Below are 20,917 nucleotides of genomic sequence, written 5' to 3'. Positions count from 1 at the left end.
GCGGGCCCAATTTTTTAACCCCAGGGCCCTTAATTTAACAAAAATGGTAGACACTCATTAGAAGATGTTTCATGCTAAATATCTTAGCTCTAGCTTTTTTAAGATTTTTTAAAAGAAGATTTTTTATGTTTTAACTATATACTGTACATAAAAGGAAAAACAATGACCCCCTGGGGCGGGGCCAATTTTGACCCGCTGGGCTTTTATTGGAACAAACTTGTTAGACACCCACTAGAAGAGGTTTCGTGCTTAATAGCTAAGCTCTAGCTCTTTGGGTTTTTTTAAAGAAAATTTTTTAAGTTTTTACTATATGCATATAGGGTAAATCAATGACCCCCTGGGGCGGGGCAAATTTTGACCCTAGAGCTTTTATTTGAACAAACTTGTTAGACACCCACTAGAAGAGGTTTCGTGCTTAATAGCTAAGCTCTAGCTCTTTGGGTTTTTTTTAAAGAAAATTTTTTAAGTTTTTACTATATGCATATAGGGAAAATCAATGACTCCCTGGGGCGGGGCCAATTTTGACCCTAGGGCTTTTATTTGAACAAACTTTGTAGACACTGACTAGAAGATGTTTCATGCCAAATATGTAAGCTCTACCTCTTTGGGTTTTTTAAAAGAAGATTTTTTAAGGTTTTACTATATGCATATAGGGAAAATCAATGACCCCCTGGGGCGGGGCCAATTTTGACCCCAGGGCTTTTATTTGAACAAACTTGGTAGACACTGACTAGATGATGTTTCATGCCAAATATCTAAGCTCTAGCTCTTTGGGTTTTTTAAAAGAAGATATTTTAAGTTTTTTCTATCGGTTGCCATGGCAACCAGAGTTCTGCATGGAATTAAATTCTTTGAACAATTTTTAAAGGTGACCACCAAAGGAACATTCCTGTGAAGTTTGGATGAAATTGGCCAAGTGGTTTATGAGGAGATGTCATTTAAAGTAAAAGTTTACGGACGACGGACGGACGGACGCCGGACGAAAAGCGATCACAAAAGCTCACCCTGTCACTTTGTGACAGGTGAGCTAAAAAACGGAGAAAAAAAACAATACTTGTCTATTTTGTGACCATGATTTCTGCAAGCGTCTAGAGGTACTGCTCCAATCCTGTATTGAGTTAAATCCAAAGATATTTAGGATTAAGTGCTTACATGAAAGTAAGTTATATTTATCAGATTCCAAGTAAAAACAAACTAGTGTCGTATGTACATAAAAACTATTTTGAACAGTGTCGGCATGGCTAAGTGGTTAACATGTTGGACTAGTAAACCAAGGATCACTATCCGCAACGGTTCAAACCCCATCAGAGACAAGCCTTTGTTACATTAAGCAAGAAACTTTTCACCCAATGCTCAGTACTGGTTGGTTCCAGGAGCAGATTCCAGAGAGAGTATCTATAATTTTTTAGCTTAATGTAATCAAACTACAATAAATTCTGTATAAACAAAAACATGGTTTCAAGATAAACAACCATTTCAAGCAGTCTGAGATTATTTTTCAACTGATTTTACATCACAAAGAGCTGGTGACATCATAAGGTTTTATATTAATCATGTAAAATATAAAGAAATATGATATGGATATACCAGTATTAGTAATACATTGAAAACAAGCAACCCCATGTGATTATTGAATATATCTCATTGAGAAATTCTTAATATTTTTTAAACTTCTATACACATGTAAAACATCTATACTTTTTTCATAAAAAAATGCCAGATATTACCCAAAATGATGCCAAATAACAAAATTATATCTTTTTATTTTATGCTTTTCAGTGGATTACTGATTTATCCGTGAAAATTATATTTGATAATTTCACAGTGAAAATTATCAAAATGTAATTTCACTTTTTTCAATGACGAAACTACTTTTTTAAGATTTTTCCCATGTGGTACCTCAATTTAATTTTTACTGACAATTCTGACAATGTCAGGCTGTTAAAAGAAATAGCAAAGCTGAAATAGATAAATAACTTAAATGTCAAAAGTAATAAAGAGAGAAAACTTACTTCTATTCATTCAAATTCCAATCACCAAATTTCGTCTCTAAATTTTTTTGTTTCGTTTTTACAGTCTGAAAAATATATTCCTTCCCCATGCAAAACTGCTCTTGATGACATTTGGGCATATTAAGGTATCCTACGAGCAATAACTGCCGTATGCTTTATGAAAAATTGAAAAGCATTGACAGCCATCACTCGTAGAATAAGTAAAATAACCCAGCATTCCTTAGCAAGCTTCCAAGTTTTCAATTTTCTTAGCTCCTTTTCTGAATGTTTTCACTTCTGTCAACACTTATTTTTTGTCTGTTACAATCCTCAAATAAGTTTTTTTTTTCTTTTAAAAAGGTGTATGACTAACAAATCCAAATTATATCCCCCTGAATCTTACACAATTATTTTCCTCCCATGAAACACAGGCAATCGGTGCGTGGCTTGGATAGTATACATGTACATGACCATTATTTTTTTATAAATTTTTTTTTTTCACTAATAAAATATTTTTTTATTCAAAATGTTTTTAAAATATCTTATTTTCAATAAATCAACAAAGAAAATTTGTTTTTAAAAAATTTCATCCATATATACTATTAATATAGTAAAGGTAGAAAGGTTCGCCAGCGGACCTACCACCAGGCCTTATGTTACCTCCCAGATCTTTGTTAATTGTCAACCAATTTTCACCAAATAAAGTGCAATCTACGCAGAAATGATTTCTCTTTCGAAAAATGTACAATATTAGAACAGTTGGTTCGACAAAAGATGGAATTTTAAAGCGAAAATGCACTTTTTGTCTAGGTCGGCCATCGCTTGACCGAGCCGAAAGTAGACGATTTTGAACATAAATCGATCTTTTTCTTAATAACAAACTAATGTCAGTGTATGCAAACAGTTGAAACAGAAAAGGAAGCTATAATACTATCGCTTACCGGTCCAAAGTAAATCCAAAACGTCTGCAGGTACGCACTTTCTGTAGTTATTTGCACTAACTTTTTAAATTTCCCGACATTGTACATGTATACAAATTCTGATCCGGATATTCAAGGTACGCATGCTCGGTTCCCGCTGGTACCCAGCTTCGCTCAATTTTTATTATGCGAAAAGGGGTACGCATCAGGTACATCCGGGTCAGCATTTGTATACATGTAATGTCAGGGAATTTAAAAAGTTAGTGCAAATAACTACCGAAAGTGCGTACCTATACAGACGTTTTGGATTAACTTTGGACCGGTAAGCGATAGTATTATAGCTGCCCTTTCTGTTTCAACTGTTTGCATGCACTGACATTAGTTTATTATTAAGAAAAAGATCGATTTATGTTCAAAATCGTCTACTTTCGGCTCGGTCAAGCGATGGCCGACCTAGACAAAAAGTGCATTTTCGCTTTAAAATTCCATCTTTTGTCGAACCAACTGTTCTAATATTGTACATTTTTCGAAAGAGAAATCATTTCTGCGAAGATTGCACTTTATTTGGTGAAAATTGGTTGACAATTAACAAAGATCTGGGAGGTAACATAAGGCCTGGTGGTAGGTCCGCTGGCGAACCTTTCTACCTTTACTATATTAAAAGTATATATGGATGAAATTTTTTAAAAACAAATTTTCTTTGTTGACTTATTGAAAATAAGATATTTTAAAAACATTTTGAATAAAAAAATATTTTATTAGTGAAAAAAAAATATATATAAAAAAATAAGTGGGCGTGGTCATGTACATGTATACTATACAAGCCACGCACCGATTGCCTGTGCCATGAAATACACATTGAACTTTTAAAAAATGGCTGCCGTTTACATTTTACAAAGCCAGGTCTAATATAAATTCGCAGTAAGTAACAGAAATATGGATGGATGGTTGGACTTTTTCTCCTACAAGAATTGTTTGTTTTTATTGTTAAAACAAGCGATCATTCATATTTTTTATTAAAATGAATAAATATCACCGTCATTTAACCTTGATTGGCGGACTTATTCTTCAGCTCAAAACTTCTTGTTTTTAATGTGAAATTCCGTCTAAATGGGGCTCTCAATGGGGGAAACAAATTTTAATAGTAACGTTAAAATTATGGAAATTTCGTTTTAACTTGTTTTTAAGCATAAAATAAAAAGAAAATTTGTCTGTTTGTTGTGTAAGATGTAATTTTATTTCATCTCGTGAACTTTAAAAACAGTATTCTCACTCGTGGCTACGCCACTCGTGAGAATACTGTTTTTAAAGCCCACTCGATGAAATAAAATTTCATCTTACACACAAACAAACAAATATCCTCTATATACACTTTGAGCTATCTTTTCTTATGTTTTACAATGAATAAAATGAGTACCTAAATTCTATATTTCTTTCAGCTTCAAACAGTGGGATATGACATAATATCTCATAGATGTATTTTAGTATCTCATTAAAAAGCGTAAGTTTAAACATCATTCTTAAACTTTTTTTTGTATCCAATATCATAAATAATTCTGGTCAAATCCTTTTTCTGTACATTTAATATAACTGCATGTTCTTAAATAGAAAATTAATTCAGTATTACTGAATGACTTAATGGAATAATTCCTTTTGCATTATCATTTATTTAAATACAAATTCTTTTTAATTATTAACATACATCAATATATATATATTTATATTTGTCATCATATGCTTAACATATTCAGCTGACAATACACCGTAGCATTTGATCACATATGCTTAATTCAGTCTATTATTTAAGGTGACTTATAAGCCCATGTGGACGACGAGTGTTGCTTTATTCTATTTTGTAAAAATATGTTTATATTGTATGTTGTTAACATATGTCACTATAATAAACAATTTATCTCTACAAAGACCACTGTATAGAACAAAAATATGAGCCGCGTCATGACAAAACCAACATAGTGCGTTTGCGACCAGCATGGATCCAGACCAGCCTACACATCCACGCAGTCTGATCAGGATCCATGCTGTTCGCTTACCAACTCTATTACAAGTAGAGAAACTGATGGCCAACAGCATGGATACTGATCAGACTGCGCGGATGCGCAGGCTGGTCTGGATCCATGCTGGTCGCAAACGCACTATGTTGGTTTTGTTGTGATGCGGCTCATATCTTGTTTTGAGGTACCATACAACAACAGTTTTTTCTCTTTGCTTTGATAGAAATGACACCATTCTCTCCCTCTCAAGCTAATAGTTGTCTACGTAAACATATCTTGTGATACGTCCCCCGCGTACTTCTCTACATCTCCCACAATGTCGTATTATCGTCAATGTAGAGCGAGCAACATTATCAATCTTCAAACCTCCTGTGTCTTTAAGATCCTCGTCAACAATGAAATAACATCCTGAAAAAAAAAACATTGATTTTATGAATCTTATACATGAGTGAATAAAAAAAAATTCTACATTATGTGTATGTCTTTTTTTTTTTAAAGTAAATGTATAATTAATGCTAAAGTACATTGTATAATAAATGATAAGATATATTATAACTGTATTGTATCATAGTTTAGAGACCTTTATGCTAAAAATGTGCAGGAGTTAAATCATATATTAGTATACCCATAAAAACACAGTGTGTTATATGGAATGCACCAGCACTCCAGTTACCAAACTATCTGAGATAAAAATAGAGCTTGCTAGTTGACCTGAGGTTTACTTATTGTGACGACAGGGAAAAGGTAAAATGATAGAAAAATCATATGAAGATGCTTGTACATTGGTTCATTTATTCTGGGGGGTTTCATGTTGTGAGGACAGGGAACATGTTGTGTTTTTTATGCCTTTGATACAACAGAGAAAGAGGCTATGCCCCCTTGTAAAATTAGATAGCCTTGTGTGCCAATGCTCTTTCTATTATTTGTATTCAAATTTTGATAATTAATTAATTTTGAGAAATACATATAAATGGATTTTTTTTTGATTTTTTTTATTTGAAGGCTGAGGCTTAAAGCATTGGTAAATGTTATCAAACTGATCACAGACTTATTTATTGTTATTTGTGGTGTATTAGAACTACAAACTACATTTGTGAATTTCTCTTAAAGGCCCATAATGTCTCAGAAATGCTAAAAAGCTTATTACTCACAAGCTTTTTATTTTTCATTTCTTGTTACAGTTTCCTTAAAATGCTAATTTGCCGCATAAATTACCTATCTAAGACTATTGCTTCTTTTTCTTTGTTGGCAATTGATATATCTATAGTGATTTAGTATTTTGTATGTATGTATAAGTCAAAATACTACTTTGTTTACATTTTCCAACCTTTATGACACATTACTGAACATTAAGCTATGCTATGCTATTTTGATACAATTTTGTATGAAATCTGAAAAATCAAAAAAATTTGACTATTTACGAAACCCATACCCTTTGTTTCTTTTGTTTCCTGTGCCTTGTAAGCTTCACAACGCTTCCTATTTGCATCATTTAATGTCGCCTTTTTCTGTTTAAGAAGCTTGTACTTGGCTCTGTAGGATTTGTTCATTCCTTCAATGAACTTATTCACACTGTCGTATGTTATGCGACCTTTTATATATCTGTTACAGTAAATGAAAGAAAATTGATATTAATACACAATGCTTAAAGATATATGAGCCGTGCCATGACAAGACCAACATAATGGGTTTGCGACCAGCATGGATCCAGACCAGCCTGCGCATCCGCGCAGTCTGATCAGGATCCATGCTGTTCGCTATCAGTTTCTATACTTGTTAAACGGTTTGTCAGCGAACAGCATGGATCCTGATCAGACTGCGCGGATGCGCAGGCTGGTCTGGATCCATGCTGGTCGCAAACCCATTATATTGGTTTTGTCATGGCATGGCTCATATTATGCTCAAATTTTATATTTTGTATTTATAATTCCTACACAGTCTCTTCGTAAATATAAAATAAACATGTTTCAAATTCACAAAAAGTAGCTATGTTGTGTTTAAAATTCTACACCCTATAGGTGGTTACAATATGAATATAATAATGTCATTAAAAGAACTGGCAGATTTTTAAAGAAAAGACTAATTTTACTTGACCTGTAATAGGAAACGCAGCTTCCAATACATAATTTATTCATTCTTTTATTCAAATCGGACATATTCGGTAAGAATTATATAGATTTGATAAAAATATTTTACGCAAGGATGAGCATAGTATATCTTTAATGTTTATTCTACTGGAACTAAAAGTGATTAACATCAAAATCAATTGCTCATATTGCCTAGGTTAGTTGTCAATATTGAATTAACATCCTGTCGATGCAGGCACGTCATACATATACGCTCTATTTTCATTTTACCAAAACAACTTATAAAAATTTTGCCAATGTAAGATAAAATCACTAGCGATTTTTCCAAAATTCACTCGGATTTTGCGAATATGCAAGCGGAAAATTCCAACCCTCATTATTAAACTTGTATGCTATGTCAATAATTAGATAGTCGCGAACTCATTAACAAACATTGGCATTTTTACATTTTTGCAATACTGGAACCAAAATAATACCCACTTTGGAACCTGTTCGAATTCCTCTGTTGTTAAGAATTCTATCTCAGGGAAATATGTGTTTTCTAGCCGCCCTGTTTGTTGATTTGCTTCTTGATGTTGAGTAGCTCCCTGCTGTTTACATTTTGTTTTTGTAGCAGCGTCACCATGAGTCAATGCTTTCACTACCATCACCGGAACTTTAACTGTGGTCGCCGGCTCATCACTGAAATATGGAAATGTTTCAAGAAACTTGCAGTTCATACAAAGATACATTTTTGTTGTGTCTGAAGGTTACCCTGATATGGTGACTATACAGATTTGATGGGGGAGGAAGACGCCAGTTGCGGCCCATGCAAGAGGGGGTATCTAAGTGCAACCAGTTGCGACTTATGAAAGAGTGGTTGTCTAAGTATAACCACCGTTCGACATTCCATAGGCTAGTTGTATAGCTTCCTGATATAATGTAAAAGATTTAATTTTGCTGGACCGACAGTTTTTATGTAACTTTTGTGGGACTCCCATCAATAATGGTGGAATAGGTGAAAGAGTTTTGCAAAATGCGTATATCAAATTTAAAACAAGGACGTTTTATCTGGAGAAGCAACTATATACACTACTATACAGTATTGGGGAGCATAAATTAATACACCCATAAACACTTTCTATATGAACTACATACATCTATATGAACTACATACACCCATAAACACTTTCTATATGACAAAAACTACATAAACAACACGAGGTATATCAAATGAATGAAATTGAGTAAAATCGATATCTCTTATGCTAAAACAATACAAATTAAACAGTTTGTAAACCGCTAGTTTGTTGTCCGATTTTAAAATCTATTACACCAATGGAAATCTCTGGATCTTAGCTTCGTCACAGTATATACTTCAACACATGTTTTTTGACACCAAAGTATATAAATTAACTGTTAAACCTGCCATATGTCAGACCATTTTACATAGGATTTATACAGTGAAATACGCAACCGGTTATCTTTACTCGAAAATCTACTAATAAGAATAGCCTGTTGTCTGCTAGTTTGGAAAGTGTTTGTCGCTGTATTGATAATATTCAAATACAAATAATAAAACTTACCATGGAATGTTCTTTTTACGTGTAGGTAATCTCTCTGGAATATTTTCAACCATATATTCAAGCTTCTTCTTCCATTCTATCATTATGTTATTTAAACACTGAAATGTATAGTATCATATTCTTTATAAACTATGAAGAAGAATTTTTTTATATTTTATTAAAGCATTGGAGCCACCTGTGTCGACCTGCCTCTATTCAAAAAATCCTTTGCACTATACAGTCAAACTTGTCAACCAAGGCCACAAAGGGGCAAAAGCGATTTTTTCCCTGTATTTTATAGCTGAATAAAGGCGGTTTCCCCTAGACCAAAATAGATATATTTTCCCCTAAAAATGCTGTATTTTCCCTTAATTGTCCTGTGCACTTCTTCACCAGAAACATGATTTAAAAGCAGCTGACTTATTTCAGCTAGTTGATAGATTTAATTGACTGAAAGACAGAAAGCTGACCCTATAGATAAAAGATAGTCTCTGCTATGTATCATTCATGTTAAATTGAATTAATTTGAAAATTTTATTAAATGTTTTCAGTTGTTAAATTTATAATTCAGATTGCCCCCCTTCTTTCTTGTTTATCATGCTTTATTATATGATCTAATTATATGATCTAAATACAGCTGCAATCTCATTGGTCCAAACAGTAGTCAACATAACTTTTTAGAGAATCATATTCATTGGGTGTAGTATCATATTCACTGGCTAAATTGGATTTTCCCAGTCTAAAAATAGTTTGAGACTAATATTCAATGACCATATATCGTTGACTGTTAATTACGCGTGGTTATTGAAACAAGAGGGCCATGATGGCCCTGAGGTCGCTCACCTGTATATAGGCCCCCAACCCCCCACCCCCCCCCCCAACGCTGCAGGGCCAATTTAACCCAGTAGCTTTTATTTGCACAAACTTGGTAGACATCCATAAGAAAATGTTTCATGCTAAACATCTAAGCTCTAGCTCATTGGGCTTTTTAAAAGAAGATTTTTTTAAAGTTTTTACTATACACATATAGTTAAAAACAATGCCACCCCTGGGGCTGGGCCAGTTTTGACCCCAAGGCTTTTATTTGAACAAACTTTGTAGACACTTACTAGAAGATGTTTCATGCTTAATATCTGAACTCTAGCTATTTGGGTTTTTTCAAAGAAGATTTTAAGTTTTTGCTATACACATGTAAAGAAAATCAATGACCCCCGGGGCGGTGCCAATTTTGACCCCAGGGCTTTTATTTGAACAAACTTTGTAGACACTCACTAGAAGATGTTTCATACTTAATATCTAAACTCTAGCTATTTGGGTTTTTTCAAAGAAGATTTTTTAAGTTTTTGCTATACACATATAAGGAAAATCAATGACCCCCTGGGACGGGGCCAATTTTGACCCCAGGGCTTTTATTTGAACAAACTTGGTAGACACTCACTAGAAGATGTTTCATACTTAATATCTAAACTCTAGCTATTTGGGTTTTTTCAAAGAAGATTTTTTAAGTTTTTGCTATACACATATAAGGAAAATCAATGACCCCCTGGACGGGGCCAATTTTGACCCCAGGGCTTTTATTTGAACAAACTTTGTAGACACCCATTAGAACATGTTTCATGCTAAATATCTTAGCTCTAGCTCTTTGGGCTCTTTAAAAGAAGATTTTTTAAGTTTTTACTATATGCATATAGGGAAAATCAATGACCCCCTGGGGCGGGGCCAATTTTAACCCCAGGGCTTTTATTTGAACAAACTTTGTAGACACTCACTAGAAGATGTTTCATGCTAAATATCTTAGCTCTAGCTATATGGGTTTTTTCAAAGAAGATTTTTTAAGTTTTTGCTATACACATATAAGGAAAATCAATGACCCCCTGGGGCGGGGCCAATTTTGACCCCAGGGCTTTTATTTGAACAAACTTGGTAGACACTCACTAGAAGATGTTTCATGCCAAATATCTTAGCTCTAGCTCTTATGGTTTTTTAAAAGAAGATATTTAAAGTTTTTTCTTTCGGTTGCCATGGCAACCAGAGTTCTGCATGGAATTAAATTCTTTGAACAATTTATAAAGGTGACCACCAAAGGAACATTCCTGTGAAGTTTGGATGAAATTGGCTCAGTGGTTTATGAGGAGATGTCATTTAAAGTAAAAGTTTACGGACGGACGACGGACGAAAAGCGATCACAAAAGCTCACCCTGTCACTTTGTGACAGGTGAGCTAAAAATAATTGTTGCGTTTTGTTCTTTATGGTATATTTCTCGATTAAAATATCAATTCTTTACTATTTAAGATAAAGTTACACCGCAATCATGAGTATAAACTTGAATTACTTTTGTATGCGCATTGTTAGCATAGTTGTTGCACGCCTTCCACATGCATCTTTTTCCCGCGCTTTAACGAAACAGACAAAAGTTGTACATGTATAAGGTTGTATTTACTGTGATTTTCTTTAAATTTTTTAGCCTTTTCATATAATAAAACAATTATTGACAAGTGAACCATTAAACATGATGTGATATTCACCGGAAGAAAGTCATATTGACCTCGGCTATCGCCTCGGTCAATATGTCATCTGCCAGTGAATATCACATCATATTCAATGGCACACTAGTCAAGAATTGTATAATATTCCCATTCAGAAAGCCACTGCCCATAGGTTGAAAAAATTGCTGTTGCAACTGACAAAGTTTCACTCAGTTTCAAACAGTTAGATATTAATTATCCCTCACTGATATTCACAGTGATAACATTTAACAATATTAGTTGCAAAAACATTAGAACATATATAATCAGTGATTTTTTTCTTTTGTGTGTATACCGGCTTTTTCCAATTGATAAAATTACTGTAAAAAAATTTAAATTGTGAATATTTCCCCCGACCAGGCTGCCTTTTAAGTATATTTACAAGGATTTGGCCTTTTTAGCTCACCTGTCACAAAGTGACAGGGTGAGCTTTTGTGATCGCTTTTCGTCCGGCGTCCGTCCGTAAACTTTTACTTTGAATGACATCTCCTCATAAACCACAAAGCCAATTTCATCCAAACTTCACAGGAATGTTCCTTTGGTGGTCACCTTTAACAAGAGGGCCATGGTGGCCCAAAGTCGCTCACCTGTATATAGGCCCCTGGAGCGGGGCCAGTTTTAACCCCAGGGCTTTTATTTGAACAAACTTGGTTGTATATGTATGCATGTGTATATATATATATATATATATATATATATATATATATATATATATATATATTTATATATATATATATATGTGTATATATATATATATATATGTGTGTGTGTGTGTATATATTAGGGTTTCTTAATCGGACAAAAATCATAATCGATCATCGAAAATAATCGAACAACCTTTTTCGATCAATCTTCGATTATATAATCGAAACATTTATGATAACAAAGTAAATATGTACAATGCACATGTCATGCTTTAATATTTATAAGAATTCCATTAATATTTTATATTTTGTGTAACTACCACTTAATCAACTGAAATAAACTAGTTACTCATGCTTATGTTCATCCTGGAGTAAAATATTTTAATCAAATAAATTCATTATATCTATGAAATTATTATGTCTCAATTCCAATAAAGGAATGAATAAGCTATGTATGGGAACAAGAGAAGTTGGTCATTAATAAAAATGCCAGGTTTTTTTAATGACACTATATATTTATATTGTAACCATCTTTAGATTAGTGTGTAGAATAATTTTATACATATCTTCTTTGTTTGAAGTAAAAACATGTTTATTTAATATTTACAAATAGACTGTGTAGCAATTTTCTAATTTCAAATTTGAGCATTATTTTTTAAGTATGTCTGTAAACTAGAATGCCTCACTGTCAACTATTAACCTCATGGTCACCAGTATGCTTTCTCATTCATTTTAATGAAAATTATTGGGTAAACCAAAGCTCAGGCTTTAATTTAAAGTGTTGTTATAATACAGTGAGTCACTTAAGTAACAGCAAGAAGATAAATAACCGATAATCGATTATTGAACTTTGTATTCGATCATCGCTAATGGATCCTATAAACGATCAATTTTCGATTATACTCGATCATCGTTTAATCCCTAGTATATATATATGTGTGTGTATATATATGTATAATATATATATATATATACATACATATATATATATATATATATACATATATATATATACATATACATACATATATATATATATATATATATATTTATATATAAATATTAAATATATATGTGTATATATATAATATGTATATATCTAAAAAAAAAAAAAGTCAAGCTAATGAATGACCCCCGGGGCGGGGCCAATTTTGACCCCAGGGCTTTTATTTGAACAAACTTGGTAGACACCCATGAGAACATGTTTCATGCTAAATACTTAGCTCTAGCTCTTTGAGTTCTTTAAAAGAAGATTTTTTAAGTTTTTACTATATGCACATAGGGAAAATCAATGACCCCGGGGGGCGGGGCCAATTTTGACCCTAGGGCTTTTATTTGAACAAACTTTGTAGACACTCATTAGAAGATGTTTCATGCTAAATATCTTAGCTCTAGCTCTTTGGGTTCTTTAAAAGAAGATTTTTTAAGTTTTAACTATATGCATATAGGGAAAATCAAAGACACCCTGGGGCGGGGCCAATTTTGACCCTAGGGCTTTGATTTGAACAAACTTGGTAGGCACTCATTAGAAGATGTTTCATGCCAAATATCTAAACACTAGCTATCTGGGTTTTTTCAAAGAAGATTTTTAAGTTTTTGCTATACACAGTCATATAAGGAAAATCAATGACCCCCGGGGCGGGGCCAATTTTGACCCCAGGGCTTTGATTTGAACGAACTTTGTAGACACTCACTAGAAGATGTTTCATGCTTAATAGCTAAACTCCAGCTATTTGGGTTTTTTTAAAGAAGATTTTTTTAAGTTTTTGCTATACACATATAAGGAAAATCAATGACCCCCAGGGCGGAGCCAATTTTGACCCCAGGGCTTTTATTTGAACAAACTTGGTAGACACCCATGAGAACATTTTTCATGCTAAATATCTTAGCTCTAGCTCTTTGAGTTCTTTAAAAGAAGATTTTTTAAGTTTTTACTATATGCATATAGGGAAAATCAATGACCCCCTGGGGCGGGGCCAATTTTGACCCTAGGGCTTTGATTTGAACAAACTTGGTAGGCACTCATTAGAAGATGTTTCATGCCAAATATCTAAGCTCTAGCTCTTACGGTTTTTTAGAAGAAGATTTTTTAAGTTTTTCTTATTGGTTGCCATGGCAACCAGAGTTTTTAATGGAATTTAAATTTTTGAACAACTTTGAAAGGGGTCCACCTAAGGATCATTTCTGTAAAGTTTGGTTGCAATTGGCCATGTAGTTTAGGAGGAGATGTTGTTTGAAAAGTTTGACGCCATTTTTTGAAGGACGCACGACGCACGACGGACGCAGAGTGATGACAAAAGCTCACCTTTGAGCACTTCGTGCTCAGGTGAGCTAAAAATTGTTCAAAGAATTTAATTCCATGCAGAACTCTGGTTGCCATGGCAACCAAAAGAAAAAACTTTAAATATCTTCTTTTAAAAAACCCAAAGAGCTAGAGCTTAGATATTTGGCATGAAACATCTTCTAGTGAGTGTCTACCAAGTTTGTTCAAATAAAAGACCTGGGGTCAAAATTGGCCCCGCCCCAGGGGGTCATTTATTTTCCCTATATGCATATAGTAAAAACTTAAAAAATCTTCTTTTAAAGAACCCAAAGAGCTAGAGCTAAGATATTTAGCATGAAACATGTTCTAATGGGTGTCTACAAAGTTTGTTCAAATAAAAGCCCTGGGGTCAAAATTGGCCCCGCCCCGGGGTCATTGATTTTCCTTATATGTGTATAGCAAAAACTTAAAAAATTTCTTTGAAAAAACCCAAAGAGCTAGAGCTAAGATATTTAGCATGAAACATGTTCTAATGTGTGTCTACAAAGTTTGTTCAAATAAAAGCCCTGGGGTCAAAATTGGCCCTGCCCCGGGGGTCATTGATTTTCCTAATATGTGTATAGCAAAAACTTAAAAAATCTTCTTTGAAAAAACCCATATAGCTAGAGTTTAGATATTAAGCATGAAACATCTTCTAGTGAGTGTCTACCAAGTTTGTGTAAATAAAAGCCCTGGGGTCAAAATTGGCCCCGCCCAGGGGGTCATTGATTTTCCTTATATGCATATAGTAAAAACTTAAAAAATCTTCTTTTAAAGAGCCCAAAGAGCTAGAGCTAAGATATTTAGCATGAAACATGTTCTAATGGGTGTCTACAAAGTTTGTTCAAATAAAAGCCCTGGGGTCAAAATTGGCCCCGTCCAGGGGGTCATTGATTTTCCTTATATGTGTATAGCAAAAACTTAAAAAATCTTCTTTGAAAAAACCCAAATAGCTAGAGTTTAGATATTAAGTATGAAACATCTTCTAGTGAGTGTCTACCAAGTTTGTTCAAATAAAAGCCCTGGGGTCAAAATTGGCCCCGTCCCAGGGGGTCATTGATTTTCCTTTGTATAGCAAAAACTTAAAAAATCTTCTTTGAAAAAACCCATATAGCTAGAGCTAAGATATTTAGCATGAAACATCTTCTAGTGAGTGTCTACAAAGTTTGTTCAAATAAAAGCCCTGGGGTTAAAATTGGCCCCGCCCCAGGGGGTCATTGATTTTCCCTATATGCATATAGTAAAAACTTAAAAAATCTTCTTTTAAAGAACCCAAAGAGCTAGAGCTAAGATATTTAGCATGAAACATGTTCTAATGGGTGTCTAAAAAGTTTGTTCAAATAAAAGCCCTGGGGTCAAAATTGGCCCCGCCCCGGGGGTCATTATTTTTCCTTATATGTTTATGGCAAAAACTTAAAAATCTTCTCTGAAAAAACCCAAATAGCTAGAGTTAAGATATTAAGAATGAAACATCTTCTAGTAAGTGTCTACAAAGTTTGTTCAAATAAAAGCCCTGGGGTTAAAACTGGCCCCGCCCCAGAGGTGTCATTGTTTTTAACTATATGTGTATAGTAAAAACTTAAAAAATCTTCTTTTAAAAAACCCAATGAGCTAGAGGTTAGATTTTTAGCAGGAAACATCTTTTTGTTGGTGTCTACCAAGTTTGTCCAAATAAAAGCCCTTGGATTTAAATTGGCCCTGCCAAAGGGGGGGCAGAGGTCATTGTTTTTCATTATATGTGTGTAGTAAAAATTTAACATCATGAAACATCTTCTAATGGGTGTCTTCCAAGTTTGCTCAAATAAAAGCCCTGGGGTTTAAACTGGCCCCGCTCCGGGGGGACTATATACAGGTGAGCGACCTCAGGGCCATCATGGCCCTCTTGTTTATGAAAAACACCATTTATGAATGTGTAATATCCTCTGAAAAAAAACAACTATTAAAATGAATAAACAAGAGCTGTCTGTAGGACAGCATGCTCGACTATTCTAAGTGCTTGATAGTAAAAGAGCCTTGATATTGTTAAATTTTTTAAGTTCACAAAAGGGCTAATTTTTTTTTATAAATTCATGTTATAGGCCTTACAGAGAGTCTAATTATACAGAATTGGCTTGACTATTTGGAAGGTAATGTCACAAGGTTTTTTTATTGAGTATAATAATACTAATTACCTATGAATACATAAATTTGACAGAAAAGGTACAAAGGCTTGTTATTAAGATGTTTTATCAAGTAAATCACTGCTTTATTATTATGAATGCATAAAATTGTCCCAAAAAAGGCACAAACCCTTCAGTAGTTATTGAGATAACAGCTTACAAGGAAAACTTTACCATGAATTTCTAAGTTGAAAAAGGGGAGAAAAATCAGCCTAAATGCAAGATTGAATTATGGATCTTTGTCAGTGACCTACAATTATGACCCTAAATGCATATGTGAAGTTTTAGATAAATATCTTTAATAGTTCTATCTTCCATATAGTCAAACCCATGCTGGGGACCTAGACTTGACGCGCGTCAACTGACAAGAATGTTAGTAAAAGAGCTGAAATAAAAGAATATAAAAGTAAAGGAAATGAGTATATTGTTAAAAACAGGTTAAAAACAGAAAAAGTATTTTAGGGAGACGTATGTTCAATCCGGCTTACAGCCAGACTGAACTCGGGGCCAGACAAGTTTATGATTTCAGGTGGTAAAGCATTCCAGTGGACAATTGTTCTTGGGAAAAATGAATATTTATAGTAATCAGTTTTAGTTTGGACTTGTTGGAATGCATGGAGATGGGATGTTCTAGATGATCTTGTAAGAGGGACGATATACTTTGGGAAAGGAATAGCCACCTGGTCATGCAGGATGTTGTGAAACATGACCAGGTGTTGGTCAATACGCCGAAGGTCAAGGCGCCTCCATTGAAGGGAAGTCAACATGTCAGTGACACTTGACATACGGCCAAAGTCATGTTTGACCCACCTAGCAGCCCTTCTCTGGACTGACTCTATCTGGTCAATGAGAGTTCCTGTGTAGGGGGACCAGACCGTGGAGCTGTACTCAAGCTGGGGTCTGACAAGTGTCTTGTATGCGGTTGACTTTAACTTTTCTGAGTGAACCTTGATGTGTTATTGAGATATGTAAAACTTGCATGTAAACATTAACCAAGAGACTAAGTAGAAAAGGGGATATGAATCAGCCTTAATGCAAGATAGAGTTATGGAACTTGGTCAGTGACATACAATTATGACCCTCCAATTATGACCCTAAGTGCATGTGTAAAGTTTCAAGTATATATCTTTGAAGACCGTTAACCTTTAACCAAAATTTCTAAGTTTCAAAGGGGCAAATAATTCTGCAAATATTGCAGACAGAGTTATGCAATTTTGCAAACTGATGTACATTGTTACTATAAATAAGTATTTTAAATTTCAATTGAATATCTCAAGCAATAATTGAGATATTTGACTTTACAAAAAAACTTTAACCAAAATTTCTAAGTTCCAAAGGGGGCATAATTCTGTCAATATGGTAGGCAGAGTTATCCAACTTGTCAATCTGATGTACATTGTTACTATAAATAAGTATTGTAAGTTTCAATTGAATATCTCAAGCAATAATTGAGATATTTGACTTTACAAAAAACTTTAACCAAAATTTCTAAGTTTAAAAAGGGGCATTATTCTGTCAATATTGTAGGCAGAGTTATCCAACTTGTCAATCTGATGTACATTGTTACTATAAATAAGTATTGTAAGTTTCAATTGAATATCTCAAGCAATAATTGAGATATTTGACTTTACAAAAAACTTTAACCAAAATTTCTAAGTTAAAAAGGGGCATAATTCTGTCAATATTGTAGGCAGAGTTATCCAACTTGTCAATCTGATGAACCTTGTTACTATAAATAAGTATTGTAAGTTTCAATTGAATATCTCAAGTAATAATTGAGATATTTGACTATACAAAAAACTTTAACCAACGCAGACGCCGACGCGGACGCGGACGCCGGGGCGACTACAATAGCTCTCATATTCTTCGAATAGTTGAGCTAAAAATCATAGCCATCCAATGACAATTGTCTTTTCAAACAAACAATACAATAGAATAACAATAATTTATCATGCAAACCAGACAATTTTGCTTCTTCCAAATCAGTAAGTATAATCATTTTTGAATTGAATATTTACTTAACCCCAAGGACTGTGAAAGATCTGACAACATTTTAACACTCAAACTGCTGTGGGCAACAGATTCTACACACACAACCAGTACAGACAAAAGATCTGTGACATCTAATCATGGTCTGCAATGCTTGCTATTCTGTCACTATATACTTTGAAATTGCTCTTAAAACATGATGAATGGTTTTGTTTACATCCAAAAGATGGAAAAGTCCATTTAAGATATTTAACATGGCAAGAATCAGTTTCTATTCTAGGAGGGGCGATGGGGGGATTCACCCATATTTTTTAAAATTCACCCCTATTTTTTTAGAGGAAGGGGGAAAATTCTGCATAGACAAAGAAGGAAAAAGATCAACAAATGTAATAAATTCTCACTTTTCAATAAAATCCCCCCTGTTTTTCGAATCCTAGAATAAACACTGAAGAATAAAAACTCCTACCTTTATTCTTTTAAAACTTTCCTGATTGGCAGCAAACTGGTTCCTTAGCAATGATAGATTGTTTTCTTGTGTTCTAAGCTCAGTCTGTAAAGCCTATAAAAAATAAAAGAATAGAATTATTATTGCAATATCATTAAATTTCTTAACTTCAAATTTTATTACAGAATGGTCACCTTGCTTAACCGTAAGACAAGAGCACCATGATGGCTCTACATAACTCATTTGTGGGAAGACTATCATTTATTGTAGCTTTTATCTCACATGCTTGTGTAAGCATATATCTTTTTATTATTTATAATTTATATAATCTAGGAGATTAAATAACAAAAAGACTGTCAATCAAGACTTTCATTTAATCTTTGATTGCCATATTTTCTAACCTAATAACACAACCTATAATCTATCTTTAAAATCAAAACTGTTAGCTTGCTGAGAGATTTTGTAAATGAGCATTTCTGAAAAAAATTAATCATTAAGATGAACATGATAAAAATTTGTTATTTAAATGCCTTAATTGCTTCTGCTGATAATGAGATATATTTCAAGGAAGACCTTTGTTTAACCAAGTGTTACATCAATTATGGCAGTGCCAGGCCAAGATGATAATCTCCAGAACAGTGAACTAAAAATTGTATATGGGCAATCATGCATAGGCAATCTGAAAAGGGTCAAAACTTAGTCCTTGTTACCTGTAGCTGTTCAATGCATGTGTGGTCTTGGCAAGCATCCCGAAGGTTTAGTAATGTTCCAATTCTATCTAATTTTGTTGTGAAATGTTCGGAGAGTTCCTGCAGGTTTTTTGAATCCATTCTTTAGGTCAAGTGTGTTAAGTTTTTACTTTATAAATTTCCTGAAAAAAAAAAGATATTCTAATAAATTTTCACATTTCTGAAGTATGGAATATCATTTTTGGTCCATTTCTTTCTACTGAATGTATTACAGTCTGACAATTAAAACTCAGTTTTAACCAGTTATAATGGTACGAATTATAGTGGTTTTGGCAAACTACCAGTTCAGTGAACTTAATATATGAAAAAGTGTGACAGATTCTGAATATTTTAAAGTTATTATACTAAAGAAAATATTGAATAAAGTAAAAGTTCAAATTTTCAAAGATCTTGTCTTTAATTGCATGAAATTGCACGTTAAACCACAAATTAACACCTTCATGTATGATTATTGGCGTGTCCAATATAGCCTATATATTATATAGGCCTACAATAGATATCTTTAACACTTTAAATTCAGTTCGCCACAGATATACATTGTATATTGTAATATAAATCTGTGCTTAGCCGAAACCTGGGACAGAATCTACCGTCACAGCCGAAACCACAAACTGTTTTATTATAACATTAGTTTGCCGAACCAGTAGTTTGACAAAACCATTTTCACCAAAATGGTACCTGTACTGTAGGTCTGTGAGTCAATATTCCCAAAGCGGTCAATTCTAATTTCTATAATTAGATCTAGTTTATTGAAAATATTAACACTTAGTTTAAAATTGTATCTGTTTATGTACCATTAACAATTATTTCTTGGATCATTGATTCAACTGGAAGCCTAAGTGGACACAATAAAAATCCAGGGGCTAGGCTTGACCCCAAGTTGAGGGGTATCAGTTGAGGGGTGGGGGACTTGGTCTCAAAGTCAAACATCATTTTACGCAAGAGCTAGTGTGCAACTGAAATTATCTACCAAGTGCTTTGGCTTACAAGATCACCTCTTGTGTCAATAATTAATGTAAGTGTAAACAAAATGCAAATTTATAAAGAATTTCTTTTCTTATCAACAGATCAAGGTTGGGATCAAATGATCTCCATGGATTTTCACCCTGTAATTTGCCGTGGGGCAATGACAGACCCATTCCCAATCCAAAATAGCCTAATTTTTTCACAATAGTCTAACATAGATAAAGAAACCTAAAAATATACAAAATAACAACTATAATAATCAATAAAGAAAATAATCAGTTTTAAAACTACCGCCGATATTATGTTGACAGTTATCTCCCTCTACTTTGACTATATTCCGTATCTCGCCGGTATCTAAATTGGCTCCGTAGTACTAAATATATTTGTGCGTTATTTAGGGAGTCGGCCTAGTGAATTTTCGTATGCTTTGTTCTATAGTAAATCACGGATTTATATTACAGGGATCGGACACTCCCAGTTAACCCTAAATAAATGCTTAAATATCTTGTCGTGCACCCGATAAAGGTACATCGATCGATAAACTACTGGCACTAAGCGTAAATGCCGTTCGCAACGGATACCT

The 20,917-nt window shown here is 33.7% G+C and overlaps 1 protein-coding gene across 1 annotated transcript; it reads right to left on the bottom strand.

Moving 5' to 3' along the window:
* Positions 1 to 5,067: 5,067 nt before the first annotated feature.
* Positions 5,068 to 20,673, bottom strand: LOC132732303 (spindle and kinetochore-associated protein 1-like). Its single transcript, XM_060718696.1, has 7 exons — positions 20,626 to 20,673; positions 19,330 to 19,490; positions 18,641 to 18,733; positions 8,576 to 8,673; positions 7,491 to 7,691; positions 6,356 to 6,525; positions 5,068 to 5,331 (listed from the first exon to the last, which is right to left on the bottom strand). The coding sequence occupies exons 2-7, from the start codon at positions 19,447 to 19,449 to the stop codon at positions 5,174 to 5,176; spliced, it is 840 nt and encodes a 279-aa protein (XP_060574679.1). The 5' UTR covers positions 19,450 to 19,490; positions 20,626 to 20,673; the 3' UTR covers positions 5,068 to 5,173.
* Positions 20,674 to 20,917: the final 244 nt, after the last annotated feature.

Source organism: Ruditapes philippinarum, unplaced genomic scaffold, assembly GCF_026571515.1.
Source record: "Ruditapes philippinarum isolate M1 unplaced genomic scaffold, ASM2657151v2 ctg2811_1_1_1_1, whole genome shotgun sequence".
Taxonomy (NCBI): domain Eukaryota; kingdom Metazoa; phylum Mollusca; class Bivalvia; order Venerida; family Veneridae; genus Ruditapes; species Ruditapes philippinarum.
Note: the sequence above shows the minus strand (reverse complement) of the source record. Positions and strands in the feature narration are given on the sequence as shown.